The sequence below is a fragment of the Zalophus californianus genome, chromosome 3, assembly GCF_009762305.2.
Source record: "Zalophus californianus isolate mZalCal1 chromosome 3, mZalCal1.pri.v2, whole genome shotgun sequence".
Classification (NCBI taxonomy): domain Eukaryota; kingdom Metazoa; phylum Chordata; class Mammalia; order Carnivora; family Otariidae; genus Zalophus; species Zalophus californianus.
Window position 1 is genome coordinate 65,403,925 of NC_045597.1, and position 23,944 is coordinate 65,427,868.

A 23,944-nucleotide genomic window follows, 5' to 3' on the forward strand; every position below is an offset into this window, starting at 1 on the left:
TATGAGTGAGAATGGAGTAGCTTAATGAGCCTTAAGTGGCAGCCTGGACAAATAGGAACTGAAACCTTAGTGTTAGTGAGAGTCCGGGTCTGATTCAGTCTTTGAATTTACTTTTTCTATTAAAAAAATATATCAAACATAGGAGCAAGTGTAGAGAATATTATTTGAACATCTGCATAGCCAGCCATCAGCTTTACTAAACCTTAACTTTTTGATATTTTTCTATCTTTCTTCCCTACCCAGAGGCTTTTATTGCACATTTGGTGTTAAATACTGAGATTCTGAATTTGTCTCATTGGGGTCTCCCTCCATGCCAGGGCCTCTGTGTAATGCAACAGGCACTGGGTCTTGTAGCAATAAAAGCATAGTTTTGGAGCCGCTTGAGACTATTATAAAGATTCCAAATGTGGCAGTGAGATCAGACTGCAGAGCCAGGGTTTCAGAGACCTTACATTCTTGACCAGTCTTGTGTGTTTCCCCAAGGGATGAGGCAAGATGGTGGCCCAGAAAGTCGCTCATCAAGGTGAACCTCAAACAGACATGGTTTGAGGATCTCTGGTTTAAGGGTAGTGTTTTTCAGTCTTTCTTGATTGTAACCCACAGTAGCAAATTGCATTGCATTGTGCATTGCAAATTGCACAGTGACCCTCAGCATATGCGCGTGTACGTACATGCACACTCACAGAGCACATACCTGTGAATGAAGGTGTTAAAGAAATAATACCCTTTCTTTGTAAGCCTCACTGTAATATAGTCTGTTTTGTTGTACAAAAGCTATTTTGTTTGATCAAACTGATTTCACGTGTCATTAATAGATAGGAACCCATGGTTTAAAACAACAGTGAACCCTGGTTTAGAGAACCGTTATTTGTCTCATGGAGCAAACATTTTTTAAAGGGTGTATTTGGTTTAATGTTGCTGAACATTTTATAAAAAGCTTTTATCTATCCCTGACCTAAACTTAAAGCTTTATTTCACAATTTATACATAGAAGTCCCATGTAAAACTAAGCAGAATTCGAAGCTCTTTGGGGGTTCAGGTTATTCTTCATCGTGTTACTTCTCTTTCAAGCTCCTAATCCTCTTCAACCATTGCTTTAAGGCAGCCTGTCTTGATTAAATAAACAGAACTTGAACACAGTGACTTAACTATTTTTTATAAATTCATGATCGTTAAGCCACAAAATCAACCTTTCCAAATAAAACTGAGTATAAGTCAAACTGCCAAGTGAGAAAACCCAGCTCTCAAGTCTCCTTTGCATCAGAGTTTACCTCTCTGTACAATGCTAAATAAAGTCTATATGAAGAATAAATGCTTCAGGTGTTACTTTATATTTATTAAACTTATCAATTTGTGTGTAACCCGGCTGACTTCCTCCTCCCCTGGGGGTGCCTGGCACCTATCACGACAGCAGAGGTTTATGTAGCACCTTTGTTGGGAGAAGTTTATATAAGATTTTTTATTTATTTATTTGACAACAGAGAGAGAGAGAGAGGGCACAAGCAGGGGGAACAGCAGAGGGAGAGGGAGAAGCAGGCTCTCTGCTGAGGAGGGAGCCTGATGCAGGGCTCCATCCCAAGGACCCTGGGATCATGACCTGAGCCGAAGGCAGATGCTCAACTGACTGAGCCACCCAGGTGCCCCGGGAGAAGTTTATATAATTGTACTCAGGTACAAATTTCTGTCCAGGGAAGCAGAAGAGAAAATGATACTTACTGCATACTAAACAAGCAGTCGTTAAGAGATTTTGAGCTAGATTGATTCTAAAATACTAAAATGAGTTTGCTTGCTCTAAAATGTTACAAACAGACACTTTAAACGTTAATAAGGTAGCTGGTTTCCAAAATCTGGAAAGAGAGGGTTTTGTTTCAGCCAACTATTTCGCAGAAGAGGAAGTACGGTTCTACCTCAGGAAATTTAAATGGGACTGCTGAATAACTGGGAAAGAATGTCTCCTTTGGATGACAGGGCGAAGAAGCATTCAACTGATTTTCAGGCAGAATAACAAATGTGACAGCAGTACTTTTTTGTGTACACGTTTATGTACCATGACTGTGTGTAACTTCTAAAAAATACAGTTCTCAACTTTTTGGTCTTATGACACCTTTCTACTCTTAAGAATTATTGAGAACTCCAAAAAACCTTTGTTTATGCAGCTTATATCTATCAATCTTTACCATTTTGGGAATTAAGACTGAGAAACTTAAAAATATTTATTGATTCGTTAAAAGAGAATGATAAACCCATTATATATTAATAAAACATTTTTATTTAAACAATATTTAAAAAGAATTATGGAAAAGACTGTTAACAGTTTTATATCTCTGCAAATCTCTTTAATGCCTGGTTAAGAGATGACACTTGGATTCTCATATGTTTTTGCATATCATCTGTTGTGATAAATTTTTTTAAGTTGAAGAAAAGATAGGACCTTAGAGCCCCCGAAGGGAACTCCCTGGTCCTTTGAAAACCACTGTCCTATAATGTAGTTTGGAAGAATATATATAAGTGGTGAGATTATTAGTGTCCTAATTTTTTTCTATTCCACTTATATATTTTGCCAACAGTAAAGATGGATTACTTGTACAAACTCTAATTGAGAGTGGAAGAAGCCTGAGCATGTTGAGGAAAGATTATAGAAACCCTCAAAATCCAGGCAGAGAGGTTTATACTTGGGAAATTAAGGAGCCACTGTAATTTCTTAAATAGGAAAATGACTTGGTAAAAATTGTATTGGGGAGTAAATGGATTAGAATTGGAAGAGAGGAGCTACTTCAGAGGTTGTTGCAATAATCCAGGAGCATGGTGAAGTGGGCTAGGCCTCACATATTGGTGGAAATGGAGAGGAAATTTCAAAATCTGAAAGACATTTTGAAAGAATTACCAAGGGGATGTAAAGAGGGAAGAGCCAAAGATGACTAAGAGTTTTTAAGTCTAAAACATTTGAAGAGTATTTTCTCCCTTATATCCAACCTTTAATTTTTTCTGAAAATTATCCCAGTAAAGCTAATTAGGGTTTTGTCTTGCTTTTCTTTTTCTTTTTTTTTTTTTTCAGAGTTGGCCAGCCCCTTCTAGAGCTTAAGAGAAAATCAACCCAGTTCCCAACTGTAATTGGTCAGTTACTTCCAGAAGAAAAGAAAGACCTATGACATCCCTGGAGAGTTCTTACCTATGACATCCCTGGAGTGTTACTTGCTGCGATCTTCCCTCAGGCCCTGCAGGCAATAACGGGCTGTCTGTCCAGTTCCTGTTTGCCCTGGACACCTGCAGTTCACCTCTTATGCACTCCAGCACCCCCATCAGCTCCCTCTTCTCCTTCACTAGCCCAGCAGTGAAGAGACTGCTAGGCTGGAAGCAAGGAGATGAAGAGGAAAAGTGGGCAGAGAAGGCAGTAGACTCGTTAGTGAAGAAATTAAAGAAGAAGAAAGGAGCCATGGATGAGCTGGAGAGGGCCCTCAGCTGTCCAGGGCAGCCCAGCAAATGTGTGACAATTCCCCGGTCCCTGGACGGGCGGCTACAGGTGTCCCACCGCAAGGGTTTGCCCCATGTCATTTATTGCCGAGTGTGGCGCTGGCCTGACCTCCAGTCTCACCACGAGTTGAAGCCGCTGGAGTGCTGTGAGTTCCCATTTGGCTCCAAGCAGAAAGAGGTGTGCATTAACCCCTATCACTACCGCCGAGTGGAGACTCCAGGTGAGTTTTCTTCCTGATATCACGGTTTATTTTATTTTATTTTATTTTATTTTTTTATTTTTTTTAAAGATTTTATTTATTTATTTGAGAGAGAGAGAATGAGAGATAGCACGAGAGGGAAGAGGGTCAGAGGGAGAAGCAGACTCCCTGCTGAGCAGGGAGCCCAATGCGGGACTCGATCCCGGGACTCCAGGATCATGACCTGAGCCGAAGGCAGTCGCTTAACCAACTGAGCCACCCAGGCGCCCATCACGGTTTATTTTAAAAGTTGAGGAAATGTGTCCCAGTTTGAGGAGTGATGGGACATCAGCAAGACAAAGACCCCCCCCCCCCACCACCACCAAAAGAAAAGGAAGAGAGGAAGGTTCAGTTTTGAGGACGTAATCCAAACTTTTGTAGTCAGAAAAATCTAAAAAGAAGATACTTTCAGTATATATGTAAGTTTTGTGTGATTTTGAAAAATGAAGTTTGGATGTATTTCGGAGTTATCATCATGTTTTTTCTAGTCCTTGGGGTCTTTGAAGGTCTTAATATGGCCTTGATATGATTAACTGTAAAAAATAAACATCCTCCTTCCCATCCTCTCTCCCTCAATGAAACCGGACTAAGCTAAAGAAGGGTTTTCGCTGCCACTTTCCGCAAGCTCAGGTACGTGGAAGTATTTCTCCCTGGGTCTGCAAACAGCCAGTGCAAGAACTGCTGGAAATCCTCCTAGGAATGGAAGCACCAGGGGCTAGGAAGGATTGGCAATCGTTCTTAAATGTGGCTTTAAAAGTAAGACGGTATCGTTCTGAAACTCTTCACACACCCATATGTGTGTGCATGGGCACATATTTCCCCCCCTTTTTGACTTCTGGTGTTTACCTTTGTCCTTCACACTGGCTGTAAGACTTTGACTCCATTTCTCTTTGGATTGAGTGTTTCTGTGGCTACAGGGATTCAGTTTTAATAGGAGCTTCCTCTCCCTGATTGGCCATTTGCCTTGTTCCAGGAGACCAGAGGGGTGGCACACGAGCTCTGGGAAATGGCCCATGTCCACTGAAAGATGGTTCTGTCTAGGTAGGCAGGCCATGGTGGGAGTCCAGCCTGCCGCCTGGCTCCAAGGTTCAGTTAACCTTACAGCAATAATGGAGAAGTCGTGTCCAGCCGCCAGTGGTCTTAGCGAGGCGACCTTTCAGGCTCCTAGATCTTGCCGTCGTGTTGTAAAACTGCCTGGATGTGGATGCTTCTCACGGTCACTTCATCCCGGGATCGAGTCCCAGTATGAGACTGTTGAGAAAGTCCTGGTGAATCTGATGAGTTTTCACTAGATCATATGGGTCTTAGCCTTCTTCCTTTCTTTCAGCTTCTCTCTGGGCTCTCGGCATACTAAAAAAAGTCATTCAGGTCCAAGTTTATGACAATGACTTGATACCTTTTTTGTTTCAAAGATTTGAGTTATATTAAGCATTCAGAATATACCCAATGAAAAAAATGTTCATTAAGAAATCATTTCTGGTGCGCCTGGGTGGCTCAGTCGGTTAAGTGTCTGTCTTTGGCTCAGGTCATGATCCCGGGGTCCTGGGATCCAGTCCTACATCGGGCTCCTTGCTCAGAGGGGAGCCTGCTTCTTCCTCTGCCTGCTGTTCCCCCTGCTTGTGCTCTCTCTCTCTCTCTCTCTCTGACAAATAAATAAATAAAAATCTTAAAAAAAAAAATCATTTCTCTTTTCCTGAGGAACGTAGTTGTAAAAGGTACATTGCGAGAAGTATCTTGTTAAAAATCTGGTTTTCTTTTTGAATACTAGAAAATCTAATTTTATCTTAAAATTTTTTTTAAGATTTATTTATTTGAGAGAGAACATGAGAACGAGCAGGGAGGGGCAGAGGGAGAGAGAATCCCAAGCAGATTCCAAGCTGAGTGCAGAGCCCAACGTGGGGCTTGATCTCATGACCCTGAGATCATGACCTGAGCTGAAAGCAAGAGTCAGACACTTAACCAACTGTGCCACCCAGGCACACCCTAGAACACCTAAATTTAAAGGCTTATTTGGAATTTTAGTTTATGTAAGGTTCTTTTAGAAATGATAATGTGAATATTTTTACATATGGCAGATAGATTTCATATCATTATATTTTAGGTTTGAGTTTCCAAAATGAAAGATGGGTGGAGATTGTATTAATTTTAAGGTAATATTTAAGCCTTCCAGGATTTTTTTATTCCTAACTTTGATTTTTTTTTATTAGAAAAAGCAAATTTATATTTAACTTTCTGGGCATGTTTAAATTAAATATTTTGAGAACAGTGAGGATGCTAATATTAAGTGAGTTTACTGGGTTCCTAGTTATCATAAAGCTTAATTAAGTTTTGCATTTGAAATCCAAATATTTTGACACCCCCACCCCCCATTTTAGGAACATTGAAGGCTGCACTCTGATTTTCTTTTTACTTATACAACCATTTATATCATTTATTTAAGTTCTTTTCTAACTATCTGTAGTGAAGGACAAGTTTTAATTTTTAAATTTTCAATCCTTTAAATATCAATACGTTTGTAATACAAATGAATTACTAGGCAAATGAAATTTTAAGAAGACTTACAAATGCAAGTCTAGGTTTGTTTTGTTTTTTTACTATAACAGTATATTTTATATCTACATTTTAACAGATATAAAATTACTCTGTCAAATTGCTATTAAAGTTTCTAAACGTTCACTCTCAATTTCAATACTGTATCTTCCTTGACTGGTACCTAGCATCTGGTAAAGTGTTACCAGTCCCCAAATCTCACTTTGCATGGCTTGGGTCTTGGAGCTTCTATGCAAAAAGTGTTTTTGCAGTGTGTGATGATTTTGCTCTATGTAACTGGAGCTTATTTCACGAGTATAATTTCTTCTTTACATAAAATACCCATATATAAAAACCACATGACTTTTGAAAGAGATAACAAAAGCTTTTTTAGCTCTGCCTGGCACCCCATATGCGGAGTAACTCCTGCCACTGTTCTCCACCATGTAATGCTTAGTTGTTAAGATAGTGTTGTATTTAAAAGGTGGCATAAAATTGAAACCAATGTCTGTAATCTCACTATGTCATATTTGTAAGCAGCAGTTATGATCTAGAAATAGAATTTAGTAATTAAGAATAGCTATTGCTATGGATTGAGCGTTTATGCCCTCCCCCCCAAATTCATATGTTGAAAACCAAAAATGCTTAAGGTGATGGTACTAGGAAGTGGGGGGCTTTAGGAGGGGATTCAGTCATGAAGACAGATGCTTACAAATGGGGTTAGTGCCTTTCTTAAAGAGGCCCCAGAGAGATCCCTCATCCCTTTCCACCATGTGAGGGCACAAGAGATCACAGTCTGCAGCCTGAAAGAGAGCTTTCCCCAGAACTCCGGCCTCTGGAACTTTGAGAAATACATTTCTATTGTTTATAAGCCACCTACTCTATGGTATTTCTATTATAACAGCCCAGATGGACTAAGACAGCTATGTTTGGAGTGGAAGTATTTAAAAATATGATCAGGGCAAATCTAAGGTAAACTAGCCAGTCAAGACGAATAACAACCAGGATGATACCATCAGTTTTCTTTACAGAAATCACTGCCTTTGGTTTTATGTGGATGGTAAAAATACGTTTTGAAGACTTTTGTTTCAAACAAAGAAAACTAACCCCCCTTTTTTTTTTCTTTTAATGTCTCAGATCTCCGGCCCATGAAGAAATAGAAGTCTCTGCATTCAGAGGGTGTGAGGCATTATGTTTAACAATATTAGGAATACACTATAGGTATTTTACGCTACAACTGAAGTCACAGAGATTATTCCAATTCTTCTTCATCCAAAAAAGAAAAATGAGTGTTTGTTTGAACCTTGTTAGCGTTGTGATGAAGAAGTGTCATTGCAGAAGAAGCCATATACCATTTACTCTGTCGGGCCCTCCTTTTCAGACTATTCATGAAGCAGGTCGTCTTTTTGTTCCTGCATATTCATGGAACACATAAAAGGAAATGTAATGGCTTATCATCCAGCTCATTTTTGGATGATGATGTTGAGTGTTCTGTAATGTCATATATTACACACGTAGATGCACATACTGGCTTTTAAAGAGGGAAGAAATCATTTGCTTCTCTGCCACCCTCAACTGTGGTCATTTAGTTTTAAAACTTGTCATTTACCTGTTTGAGTTTATTTTCTACCTGTAGAACGGAAAACTATTGCTTATTAAGAAAGAGGTAAATGTATGATGGCAGGGAAGTGGTAGGCTTTGTGATTGATGTTATTGTGATTTTGTCGCTGTCGTTGTCATCTGTTTATTCCAAAACATTTATTTTTTATGAAAGTTTTTATCAATACTTGGATGTGGTAACAAATCAGTAGTGTTGTTAAAAACAAGAGTTAGCCCATCCATCTCCAGAAACAACCTCTTTTAATCATTCTTGGCTAGTTCTTTTACATGTTTCCTCCATTATCACTAAAAATTATGGAGATAATTCTAGTTAACATATTTTTACACCTAGACAATATGTTTATACATTAATTACTAGAAATTATGGAGGTAATCCTACATAATATGCTTATATATCTGTTTCTAAACTTTTCACCTTGAGATAATTTCACTAATATAAAAGATTTAGCTAACTTATATTAACTTCTTTCTTCCTCTTTTTAAATCTCTGATATCTATATTTCAGCTTATGGCTTATGTTAATTTTTGGCTATTGTATTTGTTTCCATCATAGGAGCTGGGGGTAAGAATTATTTTCCCTTAGAAGAGCTTTGCAATTGCCTTTGACCACTTCCTCCCTGTTTTCTCTGCTTCTCTTCCTGGAACTTACGTTGGTCACAGGTTGCACCACAAAATTTATTGATTATCTTCTTTCTGCCAGGCACTGTGACACTTTAGAAGTCAATAGGAACTAGGCATGCCTGGGTAATACTTGCCCTTGAGAACTGCATCCATTCCTAACTTTTTGTATAGATTCAGGATCAAAAACACTTTTTTTTTTTTTAAGTATGGAACCCAGAAGAAATATACATAGGGCTTTATTTACAAGTTTTCTTATTGATCCTTATCTTTTACCTATTCACTTTTATTACTCTGTTTATACTTTACTTAATAATTTTTAGGTACCTTTAGATCTTTCTGGTAAAGACAAGTAGATGTTTTTTTTTTTGTTTTTTTTTTTTTTACTTTAGCAGCACTACTGAGCCTGAAATTTAGGCTGGCCGTCTGAATAATTCAACATGTCTCTGAAAGAAAAATATTCTGGGCATCACTTAGAAACCAATTTTGCCTTAAAAAAGAACAAACCACTTTATTGGCAGAATCAAAGGAAGACACAAACAATTAGGCCTGCAGAAGGCCAGATAATAGGACAGCTCTGGTAATTTCTGTGGTAGGAATGAATAGGCAGTCCATTTAGAGTGCTGACATCAGAATGATTCTCCTCTAAACTTTTTACTATGATACTCTGTTTAATATTCAGTTTGCAAGAAGAGTGTTTAAGAGCTAAACATTGGTGTTTAGCTTGCTTCACCAGCTCACTTTCTGGGAAATGATGGGACCTTAATTGGCAGTTTTACAGTAAGCACAAAGAATAGTGGATGGGCAGTTCCCAGAAAACAGAGTTTGATCATGAAAAAAATGGACAGACACAAAGAGCAAGCGTCCCCTAGATTTTGTGCCGATGGGCCAATGCTCAATTCTAATCCACTGGGTCCTTTCTCATCCTAGTGCTGCCGCCTGTCCTCGTGCCAAGGCACAGTGAATATAACCCCCAGCTCAGCCTTCTGGCCAAGTTCCGCAGCGCCTCCCTCCACAGTGAGCCTCTCATGCCGCACAACGCCACCTATCCGGACTCTTTCCAGCAGCCTCCGTGCTCTGCCTTCCCTCCCTCGCCCGGGCCCGGGCACGTGTTCTCACAGTCCCCATGCACCGCTGGCTACCCTCACTCCCCAGGAAGCCCCTCGGAGCCAGAGAGCCCCTATCAACACTCAGGTCAGTAAAAACCACTGTCCGTGCACATGGAGTATGAGCCAACACGATCAATTATGGTGGGACCATCATAATTACAGTCACTCTTAGATTCATATGGAGCTTTGCCGTTTACATGGCCATGTCCTGTGGGCCTTCAGACCCTGCCCTCTAAGATCAGGGCCATTTGGGAGCAGCTATTCTGGAGCTACAGCATATCTTTGCTCTGGTTTCTGGTTCTCATCCTCTGGAAGAAGCTAAATGGATTTGAACAGCATCTCTGGGAATTTCCAGGGATTTTTCTTTTTTTTTTTTTTAAGGTAGCAGAAATAAGATTATAAAATACTTCTCTAACCCAAGCAAGAAGACTTGGCCTGAGGGCAAGCAATGTGAGGGGTCCTTGCTTGGCCTTTCTTCTGGCTGTCTCTTTGAATAACCACAGGAAGTCCCTGCCTCCAAAAGAAGTATGCATAACTTCCCTGGGGCAGAGTCAGGCCTCACCTAGCCAGTGCATCCTGAAGATGGAGCTCTTCAGTAAACGTTTGCTGAGCTGAAAAAGCCTTTGGAAGGGAAATTCTGTGCCAAAGGGAGAATCAAGAACATTGTCACAGTTCGTTCCACGTGCTGCCACACCTGTAAAGTGGGTCTAAGTTAGATCATGAAGAAAAGATTTATATGCACCTCAGGAGTGTGAGATAAGTCATATCCTGAGTGACAAAGTCTCAGAGGCATGCATAAACTCATTTGGTGCTAGATGTTACAAGGTGCCTCATTCATGTGTTCATATATTCCTTTATTTAACAGATATTTATGGAACGTTTATTATACACAAGCATTGCCTTAGGGAGCTGAAAGGAGGATTAAAAGATTGGTAAAAATTGTCCCTGTCCTCACAGAACTTATAAAATGTGGGAAGATAAAAAAGGAGTGGCCCCTTCCTTTCTTAGTCAGTTCTTTTGCCCCCTCAGTGATACACCTACTATTTTCATACACATCTACTATTGCATTTATCACACTACATTAGATAATTCCTCATTGTATATCTCCCCCATTCAACTGCCAGTCATCTTCTCTTTTATATGTGTAGCACAGACCCCGAAACACAGTAGTTGCTCATCAGTTGATTGCCGAGTAAGTGGATCACCACACTGGCATTTGGAACTGGGCTAGAGCTCAGGGTTATAGCTATTGATGTTACTGAGTCAGTAAGTAATGACTGACTGAGCACCTGCTAAGTGCCAGGCACTGTGCTACTGCAAGAGGTACAATGATGGTTGATTCTGACAATAGTCTCTGACCTTCAAGAGGTAATAACTCTTGAGAACAATCATGTAAGTAAGCGACGAGGCTGTTGCAGTCCAGGCAGGTAATGATAAGGACTTAAACTAAGGAAGGGGTGTGGGGATGGAAAGAAGACAATGAGTTTGAGGAGGTAGACTCAACAGAACTTGATGCGGGGGTGAAGGCTGAGACTCTGGGAGAAAGCTCAGGAGTCATCCACACAGAGGAGGGGGAGATGGTTGCTGTCTTACAAGGGGCCGGATTCACCGAGAAAGGGACACAACAGGAAGAGAAGTCATTTGAAGACAGAGCCATGGTTAAGGGACAGGAGTATAATCATGTCACAGAATATGTATTTACTTGAAACATACCTGTGCTATAAAGATCACCCGTACTGGCCTTGTCTTCCTGCACTGGTGAAACTAACAGGTTGATATTGTTCCCTCTTCCCACCCATGAAGGATGGACCCCAACACCTATGCGGAAGCTGGTTAGTTTTCATGGAGGGAATGGCTCTTTTAATTTCAAAGAAAATAATTCTTTTCTGAACGATTAGCCACAAAATGCAACGTGAATAACAGACCCTTGGATAAGTGAGACTAAAAGGAGATTCTGAAATTAACTGGTTCAGCCCCTTAATTTTTTTTACCAGTTTTATTGAGATATAATTCATACGTCATACAGCCCACACACTTAAAGTGTGCAACGTGGTGGTTTTCATATATTAATTTTTAAAGTTGTGGTAAGATATATATCACATAAAATTTGCCATTTTAACTATTTTAAGTGTACAATCCAGTGGCATTAAGGACATTCACAGTTCTGTGCAACCATCCCCACCATCTATTTGCAAAATTTTTTCACCCACCTAAACAGAAACTCTGTACCCATTAGCAGTGGCTCCCAATTCTCCCCCACGCCCCTCCTCCAGCCCCTGGCAACCTCCAGTCCACTTATTGTCTCGATGAATTTGCTTATTCTAGGTACCTCAAAGTGGAATCATACAATATATGTCTTTTTGTGTCTGGCTTATTTCAGTTAGCATAGTGTTTTCATAGTTCAACTATGTTGTTAGCCTGTGTTATTTACTCCATTTTTGTGATTGAACAATATTCCGTTATATAGATATACCACATTTAAAAAAATCCATTCGTTGGTTGATGGAGATTGGGGTTATTTCCACCTTTTCGCTAGTGTGGATAATGCTGCTATAAACACTGGCATGCAAGCATCTGCTTGAGTCCCTGCTTTCAGCTCCTTTGGGCATGTGCCTAGGAGCAGATATGGTGATATGGTAACTCTGTGTTCAAACCCTGAGTTTTATAGATAGACTTACTCAAGGACCTGCAGAAGAGCCACCTTGCTCTATACCTTTTCCACCAGGCTCATAGTTTATTTTCTCACAAGGAAATGCCTATCCATGGTTGCACAATGTGGTGTGCTTTAGAATTGCCAGCAGTGCCTGGTAAATGTACATGGCTACATCCAACAATTGATCTCCAGACTCAGAATTTCTGAGGGTGGGACCAGGAATCTGCATCTTTAACAAGTTTCACGGGTGATTTTTATGCACACTTAAGTGTGGGAACTACTTGGATGGACAAAATTCAGTTCAACAAAAGCAGACTGATTCAACTTTTCATGCCACTGAATTCCACCCACCGCTAACGTAACAAGTCGATTCTGAACTGACATTAGGAATGTATACAGGAAGGCTCAGTTATTCTGAGGTTCTCACTAAAGAGTTTTCCCTCTGCTGCAGGAGTTTTTATTGTGTTGTGAATTACTTTCTGATACGAAATTATCTACTGAATGCACAGCATTTGCCTAACCATGATCACTGTCCAATTACAGGAACTGATATGTGGGGAGGGGAGCCCTTCTCCGCATGCTTTGGGCACAAGGTTATAATCAGGTTTCAGCTGTTGTGCATTTTGGGGGTGTATTTGCAACAATCTCAGAGACAGTGCATCCCTGTGGCCATTGTACAATCCATGACAATAGAGGAATTAAAAAAACTAAGCTCAAAGAAGGTTTAGCTTTCTGTTTTGAAAGCCAGACGATAGACCCTGCGCTATTGAGAAAGCTAGGAGAATAGCTCCTCGATTTGAAAATCTTATCATGCAGTCATTGGAACTTAAAACTCTTAGATAACTTCCAAGTCAGAGGGAAAACTAATCAACCGTTTAGTGAGGATGTCAGGACAATCGATTGCTTCTGTGTGACACTCACAATGTCACCGCGGAATAGCCTTATGACATGACTGGCCTCTCTCGAGCAATAACACTATGCACCAAGCCCAGGAGTTTCACAGCAACAAAGGTTGGATCTGACTGTCTTTGTGTAGTGTATCAGTTTGACATGCTTCTGTTTTACTGCTTTCTTTTAGTTGACACACCACCCCCGCCTTATCATGCCACAGGAGCCCCAGGGACCCAGAATGGCCGACCCGTAGATGCCACAGCTGATAGTCATTTAGTGCTGTCAGTGCCTAATGGAGGTAAATTTGTAGACGAACAGCTCAATGTAGCTGTTTTCCAAGAGCCTTTCCTATTACCCCAAAACAAAACAAATTAAAAAAAAAAAATGTGCTAGCCTGCTATTTTACATGTCTTTGAAGGGGCAGATAGCATGGCTTTGCATTTTAACTTTGGCATTCCTCAGCACCATAGAGTGAATGTTTGTTTATCATCCTGGTTACTAGAATAAGTTAATTTTTTATTCTAACCTAACATTTAGACGTTTGTAGTTCTTTTTTTTTTTTTTTAAGATTTTATTTATTTATTTGACAGAGAGAGACACAGCGAGAGAGGGAACACAAGCAGGGGGAATGGGAGAGGGAGAAGCAGGCTTCCCGCCGAGCAGGGAGCCCGGTGCGGGGCTCCATCCCAGGACCCTGGGATCATGACCTGAGCCGAAGGCAGACGCTTAACGACTGAGCCACCCAGGCGCTCCTAGACGTTTGTAGTTCTTGATGTTTAGTACAGAAATGGGTATTTAAGTTAGCAATTTTGTCCCAATTGTGTTTATACTATAGTTTTGTAGTGGTGTCTTTGATTTAGCTTAGAGGGGTGCTCTTAGAAATATACATAAATATGTAGATAGGGTTTTTACAGAATTGTATCTGTTTCTTAAAATAGGCTAGGTAAATAAATGTTGCTCAGTCTTAATGTTCATAGAAACCACAGGGTGATCTTAGGCAAATGTAGATTTTGAGTCCTTAGATCTGGGGTGGGATCCAAGAATCTGCATTCCTCACAAGCTCCCAGGTGAGGCAGAGCCGTTCAGGAACCACACTGAGTAGAGAGGGTCTAACGGAGCTTACGATTTCAAGTCTGCCGGGGTGAAGTCTTTTATAAGTAAAGGTCCTTTGGTAAATCAAATAATAACCCCTAAATTTATCTTTCATAAATTTGTGTTTTAGTGCACATAGGAACACACTGTAGATACAAAAATTACTAGAATATTCAAAGAAAAGAGAGCTAATATAATCAGTCAAAAGACAGAGAAAGAATGTGGGTGGCAAAGAAAGAACTCTGAACTTTGGTTAGTTACTGGCAACTTACTTAGCTTTGAAAAATTTGAGGTGAAAACATAATGTTCATGGATTTCCTAATGAAACATACAGCTGTCTTTAAAATATTTTATGACATATAAGTACTCCATATGTATACAGTGGAGAATGTGACTCTATGTGGAAGTTTTTTTTTTCTTTCTTAAATAATTTAAAGTCCTGTCCAGTGTTTTTGATTTGGCTTTCATCATATCCAAACTATTACTTTTCATCCTTAGTTTGTTAGAAAATGATGCTCTTGTCACCGGGACTCCGTTTGGTCCAGTGACAGTAATACCCTCTCTTTCGTATGTAGAGAGCACACCTGCCCCCTTCCTTGGAGCTGTCTCCTCTCGGGGTGATGGGATTTACACTGATCTGTTCGTAGCGTTGTTTGTCAGAGCCTCCCAATATTAATGAGTATGAGTACAAATGCTCTAACCGTGGGAGAGTCACAGGTATTGGGGCCTCTGTGCCTCACATGTGGTGACCAGATGAGCTCACCACACAGATCTTCCATCAAGTGACAGGTTTGGAAAGATCACGAAGAACATCCTCGTCTCGCAGCCACCTCTCCTGGTTAACAGCATGAATGTAAGTGTCCAGGTGGGATCATGAGATGGGAAGCCGGGCATAACGGGAGTGATGTGCTCTCTGGTTCTTTTTCTTCCAGACTTTCGGCCAGTTTGCTATGAGGAGCCGCAACACTGGTGCTCAGTCGCCTACTATGAACTCAACAACCGAGTTGGGGAGACGTTCCAGGCCTCCTCCAGAAGCGTGCTTATCGATGGATTCACAGACCCTTCAAATAACAGGAATCGATTCTGTCTTGGACTTCTTTCTAATGTAAACAGAAACTCAACAATAGAAAACACCAGGAGACACATAGGAAAGGGTAAAGGCAAATATGTCATTCCTTTCTGTGTTCTTCGGAGCTAAAATGTGGGGAGAGAAACAAGCCCCGTATTGGCCACGTAACCTGGCAGGCTGGTGGCAGGCTGGTGAGCCGGCAGAAGGTACCGAGGTTTGCAGCCTCGTGGTCTCTCTGCTTCTAGGGTCAGCAAAGCATCTTTCGGAGGGTGGCATAGGATTAGTATTATGAAGACAAACAAGAGGATAAATATGAAAGCATGATGAAATTATTAAATAGAAGTATCATGAATTATATTCGAATTGCCTTAAAGATGCTTGAGTAAGAAAACTTCAGAGGAGGAATTCTGGCGGGGTGATTATATATATCAGGTAAAGTACCTTTGGAGATTAGAAGCTAGGTAGTGAAAATCATGACTATTTATGTAGGGAAACCTTTGGTAGCAATTGGGGTTCTCCCGTGGTCAGGCTTGTTAGGAAGCCAGATGGACACAGGCCTCCCTGAGGTCTGGCCAATGAAGCTTTGAAGTCTGTCTCATCGGTGTGATCAATGGTAGCAAATCCCAGCTGAGTGTGAGGTCTCATTGTGTATCTTTAAATCATCTTCTTTATATTAGAGTAGCTGGTAGTGTTCGATACCTGGTTGTCCACTATTATGTCAGACTACCGTGGAATCAAGTTATACAGGGCCTTTAGAGTCATTTTATCTTTTCTCTCTCCATCCAGCCCTCAGACCACCTCGGGAAGGTAGACACAAATCTTTTCTTTTAGATTTCCAGGGGAGATTCATTATTGTACTTGGTGATACATTCTAATATTCTTCCTAACATACCTCCTAAATGCCTCCTGTTGTAGAAAACCTATAAGCCATTGATTAGAAACAGGTTGGATTTATTCATTGATGTTCTAGTGGTGATATTTGTTTATTTATAGCCTATATTTTTCCGTAATGGCTTTGAGGTGGCTTATGGGAAACCTTGGCAGTGAAATGATAAATGAAAAATAGAAAATCAGAAACTGGGGGCTGGGGGCAGCAGGGAAGGAGAACACAACTAAAGGTTAGCATTGTGGTTGTGATTAAAATTGTGCTCTCGGTTTCCTGACGGGGAGGGCAAAAAGCGGAAACACAACTGTAATGTAATTTTTATCCCAAAGGAGGAAACGTAGCCGTTCTTTAAAGGAAATAATACTTTCCCTTTGACTGAATTCTTAAATAAATTTCTCAGTTCCTACAGTTTTACTTTCAAATGATTTTTATAAGAATCTTCAGGTGAAATCTAAAGGCAGAACATTAAAACATCATATTGTGGGCCTGTGTGCTGAGGGGCTTTCCAGGTTGGTCTGTGTATGAGACTTCTGCTGCCACTTGGTCCAAAGATAGGGTTCAAACGTGAAAGGAGTGTTGAATGCCTTCTGCGAATCTTTCTGCAAGTAGCTCGTTGAAGGTTCTGCTGATGCGGACATGGGAGCTGAGGTTCTGCGTGTTACTGGCTGAGAGCTAATCCCCGAGTTAAGAAACCATAGGAACAAGAGCTAGGACTGACGGCTTCTTACGAAAACCAGGACGTCCACCTAAGTGCTCACTGGATGGAAGGGCACTCCGCCCTCTTGTGGTCCCCACTGCCAAGTCCCTATTCTCAGAAAGCAGTTTTGGAAGTGCTTTACTGAGAAAAAAAGTTAGAGGAGCTATAAGCCATGCCATAGAGCATGGGGAAAAAATCGGCTTAGAATATTTATAAAGGAAGAACTATCAGTCTCTTAGGAGGTCAGGGGACTGTTTCTAGGGTGCTCCCTTGGATTATTTGGTTCTGAGCAGCATGGCTTCCTGAATAAGTTTGTAGCAAAATGCCTCCTAGATCAGTGAATAAGTTAACTTGTTCTTTGGAGTTAATTAATCAAGACACTTAGATTTTGGAGCTAGGCATTCATCTCACAAATCTTTGTTGAGCATCTATTCTTAGCCAGACTGTCCCACCATTAGGGATGAAACATTAGGGATGTTTCCTTGGAAACAAAGAAACAAAACAAAAACAAAAACAAAAATCTGGCTTTCATGGGTTACATATAACTAAGGAAAGATAGAGAAGGAAAAATGTTATATATGTCTAAGGATTCGTCTAGAGGAAAACACAGGAGAGGAAGAGATTGAGGAGAGCTTGTTCTAAAGTAGAATGGGATAGCCAGGGAAGGCTTTCCTGACAAGGTGACATTTAAGCAGAAAGGGAAAGAGGGAAATAGCCACATGGAGGGGGAGCTTTCGAAGCAGAGGGAGCAGCAGGTGCAAAGGCCCTGAAGCCTGCCTGGTACATACCTTGTAAGAAGAGCAGGGAAGCCAGGGTGAGTGGAATACAATGGGTAAGGAATTGGGGAAGTTGTAGAAGAGGAGGGGGTAGGACCAGGTCACAAGAGTTTACAGATCTGAATTTTTACTTTAAAAGGATTCCCTTTTGAAGCTAGTACAGTAAAATTAAACTGTTTAGTGGGGGAAGGGTGAAAGGTTTAAAAACACACACGAAAGAGAAAATTGAAAGGTTCTATAACAAATGTTAGCTTTGATTATTTCTGGGCTGTGACTTTGTGGCTGAGTTTTAATCTCTGCATCTCTGTATTTTCTCAGTCGTCTCTCATGGGCTTTCTTGCTCATGTGAGGATGGGCGGGGGTGGGCCGTGGCCTGTCAGGGCAGGCCAGGATAGCTGCAGCGGTGCTGAGAAGCCCCTCCGTGCAGCCCAGCCCAGCAGAGCGGCTGAGTGTGAGTACTGAGGTGGGCCACTCCATGGAGTTCAGCTGGGCCCCAACCTGTTCGCTCATCATATTGTCCAAAGAGACTTAAAGTTTTCAGGTTCAGATTTGGGGGACTGACCTTGCCTCCAGCCTAGCGATGGCTTTGTATGAATTACGGAGAGTCTCTTTCTCTAGAGAAGTTACTGCCATCTTCTGGAGAAGCTTTATAATGATGACAGAAATCCTGGAAGGCTATGAGGGACACCTTGGAGTTGTGCAGTGCACAACAGCGGGCATCGTTCTACCAAGGGCCTGTCCTCTGAACCAAAGCCCTGGCATGGATCTGGAAATCTGCGCTTTTATATTATTACTTTTCTCATCATACATTAAAACATTTTTTATTTTGGAAAATGTCAAACATATACAGAAGTGGACAGAATCGTGTAATGAATATTCATATCACCCTCTCCAGCTTCAGTAATGATTCACATTCTGTGCATTCTTAGCCTCTATCTCTCCACAGTATTTTTGTGAGAGTATTTTAAAGTAAATCTCAGATTTCATATCCTTTCTTCATAGATTTGAGTATTTATATATTTATATAAGGGATTTCTAAATAAAAGTACCATTATTACACCCAGAAATGGGCACTTTCTTAAAGCTCTGAATGATCCTGATATTCAGCCAGGTTTTTAAAATGGTGTGCAGAACACAGGGCAACAAAGGCAAGGGGGAGATCGATTACAAACTCATGATAAGGTGTTGAGTTTGTGCCAGGAAGTTTGGGATTATTCTAAGGGGAATGATGAGGCACCAGAGTCTGAGCGGGGTGATGGGGTAATGAGACTTACGGTCTTTGCTGGTATTTGTCCCTTCCTCCCAGTCAGCATTCCTTCCACTCTGGGACTCTGACTTTCTCTTTCTTCTGTTACCTCAGAACCGTCTCACCAGCCGAAGCAACCCACCTTCCTCCCAGTCTTTCCTGTAATTTCTCTGTCATTCAAGACTATGGAAGAGGACCCAAAGGGAACACACTTGCAGTCTGACTTAGCAGACCCAAATCAGAACCACAGTGGCTCTGGCCCTAAGTAACCACAACACAGGACTCCACACTCCCTCATCTTATAGAACGCGGGCGGCAGTCACACACAAATGGGAAGCCTGGGTAGAGAGGGATGCAGCCCAAGAGATGTTGGAAGAGTTTGCCTGAGGACCACGCTGCCCGGGTCCTCTTTGGCATCTCAGGAAGGGCATTATCCTATTGTTCACTGTTCTCTATGGAGATTTTGAATCTAAAATACAAATCGTTTAAAGCCACTGTTTTGGCTTATCAAGTGGGTGCAAATAAAATCATCTGCCTATTTGACTTTTTAATTTTAAGACTTTATTTATTTATTTGAGAGAGAGAGCATAAGAGGGGGTAGGGTCAGGGGGAGGAGCAGACTACCTGCTGATCAGGGAGCCCAACACGAGACTCGATCTTGGGACTCCAGGATCATGACCTGAGCTGAAGGCAGTCGCTTAACCAAGTGAGCCACCCAGGCACCCTTGACTTTTATTTAGATGCCACTGTCTCTAGCCAAAGCAGCCTCCTTCACAATGGGGTTGAATTCTACCCTTGTCCTGCCCTTCAGAGCCGACTTAGGCCTCCATGTGCTCATCCCATTGGCTCTGCCCCCTCTGTTTGCTCAGGACACTAAACTCCTGCCTGTCTGCCCAGGCTCTTCTCTGCTTTCCTTATTCTGTCTGTGGTTGCGGATAATACTTTCACAGGAGTGAAAATCATCCCCTAATAATTATTGACCAGAGTCAGATAACAAAAATCCTATCGATTCAAATTAGGTTCTGGGAGGATTATAAATTTGAAGGTCCTTTAATTCAAATACATCCTGAACACTGGGCCATCTCATTCTCTGGCTCTTTCCACCCCGGCTCACCCACTTTTTGAACAACCATAACCACCGCAGGGGCAGGCCTTCCCCGCCCCCTCACCCGGGGAGCTCACGGGGACTGGGAAAGGAAGTCTGCTTGTATTTGCCCCAGCCTCCCCTCCAATGGGTCAGTGCAGCCGGGTAGCCATGTCCCAGTCGGTGAGGAGCATCCCGCCTGGACTGAGCATCCAGTGCTGTGCTTCAACTCTGTGACTCCTGACCAGTCTCCAGTGACGTGGCTGGAATACGCAACGCTGAAAACCATTCTTTTCTAAAATTCTATTAAGGGAAAGGAGATGGGAAACGGAAACAATAAATACGCTGGGAGGCAGTCACAGCTAATGCACCATCGCCTCGGGTGCTCCTGAGAACCTGACAGGGGCAGCCAGCAGCTGGCGCTCTCAGTGAGGTTTCCTAAATGCAAGGCTATGCAGAAGCCCCCAGAGGTCTATAAATTCTATTATTTAAAAATGGGTATTTTCAGTTTGAGGGGACCCAAAATCTATCTGTCTACGTGTATTCTGGATCCTTTCTATGAACCCCTTGTGACCGCATGGCGATTGTATTTACAATCACGTTGACCCCTAATGCTGGAGAATTTGGTTTCTGCTGAAAGGCTGGAGGAAACCTGTGCTGAGATTTAATGTTCACTAGACTAGAACATCTTTGTTTTATCTAACCCCAGTCCCTTAAGGCTATAAATGTATGTTAAGTCTTAAACCCAGACACTTGGAGGGAGAGAGTCAGCTCAGGTTTAACCTGGAATGAAAATTAGTGTGCACAGCACCAATCTCAGGATGGTGTTTTGCTTCTTAAGTCCAAAAATGTGAGGTAAAGTTAAAATAAGCGACATTTTGATGGTGAGTCTTTTTATCTGAAAAGGTGGCAAGAATTTCGTTGTTCCTAAGTAAAATACAGGCATTATTTCTGTGATCTATAATAGCAGGTGACAAGTTCTAAAATGAAATAGATCTCTTTGAGGTATTTATTAAGACAAATGGGTTCGTAACTGTTGTTGGAATAAAGTGTAAACTTCATTTATTGTTTCCTCTGAAGTGGGTTTAGTGTATGCACGTCAGTGACATTTCCACGATACTATCTGTGCCCAATTTCTATTTTATTGTTGATACATGGACCCGAAGGACTCTGTGATGTTTTCTGCATTATGTATTTATTTTGCCTCTAATATGATGAGCACTTACTTTTGGAGTGAATAAGCATGAGATCGAGAGTGACAGAAGGAGCAGTACACGAGAGGCTCGGCAATCATTGTAAACATGGGGTGCAATCCACTTTTAAATGGACTCATGGAAAAAAAAAACCACAGAGTATCATCAGAACAAGTGGGCATTTCGATCACACTTCTTACTATGGCTGGTGATATTAAAATTAATTCAAAATTCATAATTATAAAGTTATAAAGGCATAAACAAATTGGGATAGAAATTAATTTCACAGTAGATAGTCACAGACCTTGAGGTGGCAATGAGAAGGGAATCCTAAACTAAACACGCCGCTGGTGCTTGAGCGACGCTGTGTTTACCTCGTAGGTGTGCATTTATACTACGTCGGGGGTGAGGTGTACGCCGAGTGTGTGAGCGACAGCAGCATTTTTGTACAGAGCCGGAACTGCAACTATCAGCACGGCTTCCACCCGGCCACCGTCTGCAAGATCCCTAGCGGCTGCAGTCTCAAGATCTTCAACAACCAGCTCTTTGCTCAGCTGCTGGCTCAGTCGGTTCACCACGGATTTGAAGTCGTATATGAGTTGACTAAGATGTGCACTATCCGCATGAGCTTTGTTAAGGTGAGGCGTGCTTGCTTTCAGAGAGTAAGCTGGAAGGTGAAAAACAAAATAAAACAACCCCCAGAGCATTCCTTGGGTGCTGTGGCAGCTATTCCTCCAGTTCAAGTAGGCAACCGGCTTTTTGTTGTTGTTGTTTTCGGGGGGTTTCTCTTGGAACTTGGCTCCGTTGTTTCCAAGAAGAGCTCCTCTAGGAGTATCAACTCTCTTGTTTAGCAGTTACAAGGAAATTCTTAAGCGTTTTACTTTTGAAGGAAGAACAAGTTAAGGTAGTAATCTGGTTTTTTTTTCATGCAGATGAAGTGACAATGATAATTTTATAGGATTTGATGCCACAGAGGGTTTTATTTTTTTTCATCTCTCAAATTCCTGAGCACTGCTGTCTCTCGATAAATGTTGTTGAATGTATCTGCATTGAATACAACATTGCCCTTACTCTTAGCATACAGGCCAACAGAGGAGATCATATTTATAAATAAGCTACAGAATAGACAGTGGTGGTGTACATTAGTGTCATTAAGTGCTGTTATTAAGGCATAAATAACTTGGGATAGAAATATTATGTTGGGTATGATTAACTCTGAGCGAGTAGTAGATGTTCCTTTTATGAATATTTATTGAATTTCTCGAATTAGATCTTACTAACGTTGATGTGAAGGTTTCGGAGAACTGAGGAAGTTAGTGGGAAGGAAAACCAACTGGATTTGCACGCTGAAGGCTTTGGCGGTTCCATCTCTTGCAAAGCACTTGCAAATAATTCTGACAATTCAAAATCTGAGCTTGTTTATCAAACTCTGGGGTCTGTGTGACCGTTTTCACACTGCCGCATATCCATCCAAGAAATCAGTATGGCTTGTTCCAGGTTTTTTTCAAAGTAAAATTTATTAATTCTTTAAGATTACCATGAGAAAGAATTGTCCTATTTTTCTATACTCTAATTTTTATTGTATTTATAATTTTAGTAAATATTTTAAAAATAACATCAAGAATATAGTTTCCAATTAAAAATGGCTTTTTGAAACCATTTCTTTCATGATGACAAAGCAAACTTACTGCTAAGCTTTAAAAGCATTTTTATATTGTAAAGCTATTAGCAAATACCTGGAAATCTTTCCAAATGTTCTGATGCTTTGGAGCCAGCAGAGGGCATTAAATTGCCGTTAAAGAAAAATCATCTGACTCATAGTTATTTTTTCCAGGTCCATGTTTTTAAATTAGGATGAAATGCCAGTACGTCAGAGGTAATTATTTCACTCACATAAGCTTGCATGGACATCTGATTATCCTAAGATCAGCTAGAGCTATTTCATAAAGCTATACAATTCACAGAAAACAGTAACATTGCAAATATCACAACAGACAATCAGTTTAAAAGAAATTTAAAAGTTCTCATCATGGGGAAAAAAATGTGTAAGTATGTGAGGGGATGGATGTTAACTAAATGCATTGTGATCATCTTGTGTATATCCAGTCATTACGTGTACACCTAAAACGTACACAGTATATATCAATTATATCTCAACAAAACCGGGGCGGGGGGGAAGACAGTACATATAAAAATAATGTAAAATATCTCATTAGTAATTTCATATCAATTATGTATTGATAGGATAATATTTTAGATAGATCGAATTGAATAAAACACATTATTAAATTTAAAAAAGAGAAATTATAGGACTAAAGACTGGTGGCTACCACTGAGAGGTGATGGACTGGATCATCTTTGAAGCATCTTTTATCTTTGATTTTTTGCTGATTCCAGGACTCAGTCGGTCAGTCAATAAGATATTACTGAGTGCCTACTATGGAGCACACCAGGTGCCATTCTAGGTATTAGGATCCATCAGTGATTCCTCAAGGTCTCTGCCCTCATGGACTCAATATTCCAGTAGGCAGAGACAGGGACTAAACAACAGCTCTAATGAAGAATGTGAATGGAAAGAGAAACGTAGGGCAGGATATGGGGAATTGGAGTGCTGGCGTAGGGGTAGGTTGCAAGTTTTAAAAAGATGGGTATGGTGGGCCCCCGTGGGGACTTGAAGGAGACGAGGGAGTTAAGTCATAAGGGTATGTGGAGGGAAAGCAGCAGACACAGAGGAAGGGCAAACCATACTGCAAGAGCTTACCCCCTGGCAT

At 41.1% G+C, this 23,944-nt stretch overlaps 1 protein-coding gene across 9 annotated transcripts in view; it reads left to right on the forward strand.

Annotated features, from left to right (window-relative positions):
• SMAD9 (SMAD family member 9) overlaps positions 1-23,944 on the forward strand; it is a 75,265-nt gene that overhangs the window by 45,321 nt on the left and 6,000 nt on the right. For 7 of the 9 annotated variants that reach the window (XM_027589555.2, XM_027589549.2, XM_027589553.2 and 4 more), the window contains 5 exons: positions 3,056-3,692; positions 9,408-9,671; positions 13,318-13,428; positions 15,155-15,376; positions 21,555-21,811. In XM_027589555.2, the coding sequence (XP_027445356.1) occupies positions 3,281-3,692; positions 9,408-9,671; positions 13,318-13,428; positions 15,155-15,376; positions 21,555-21,811 (1,266 nt within the window). In that variant the 5' untranslated portion in view covers positions 3,056-3,280. The remainder of the gene's footprint in view (positions 1-3,055; positions 3,693-9,407; positions 9,672-13,317; positions 13,429-15,154; positions 15,377-21,554; positions 21,812-23,944) is intronic. The other 2 variants (XM_027589556.2, XM_027589558.2) reach the window with 2 other exon arrangements.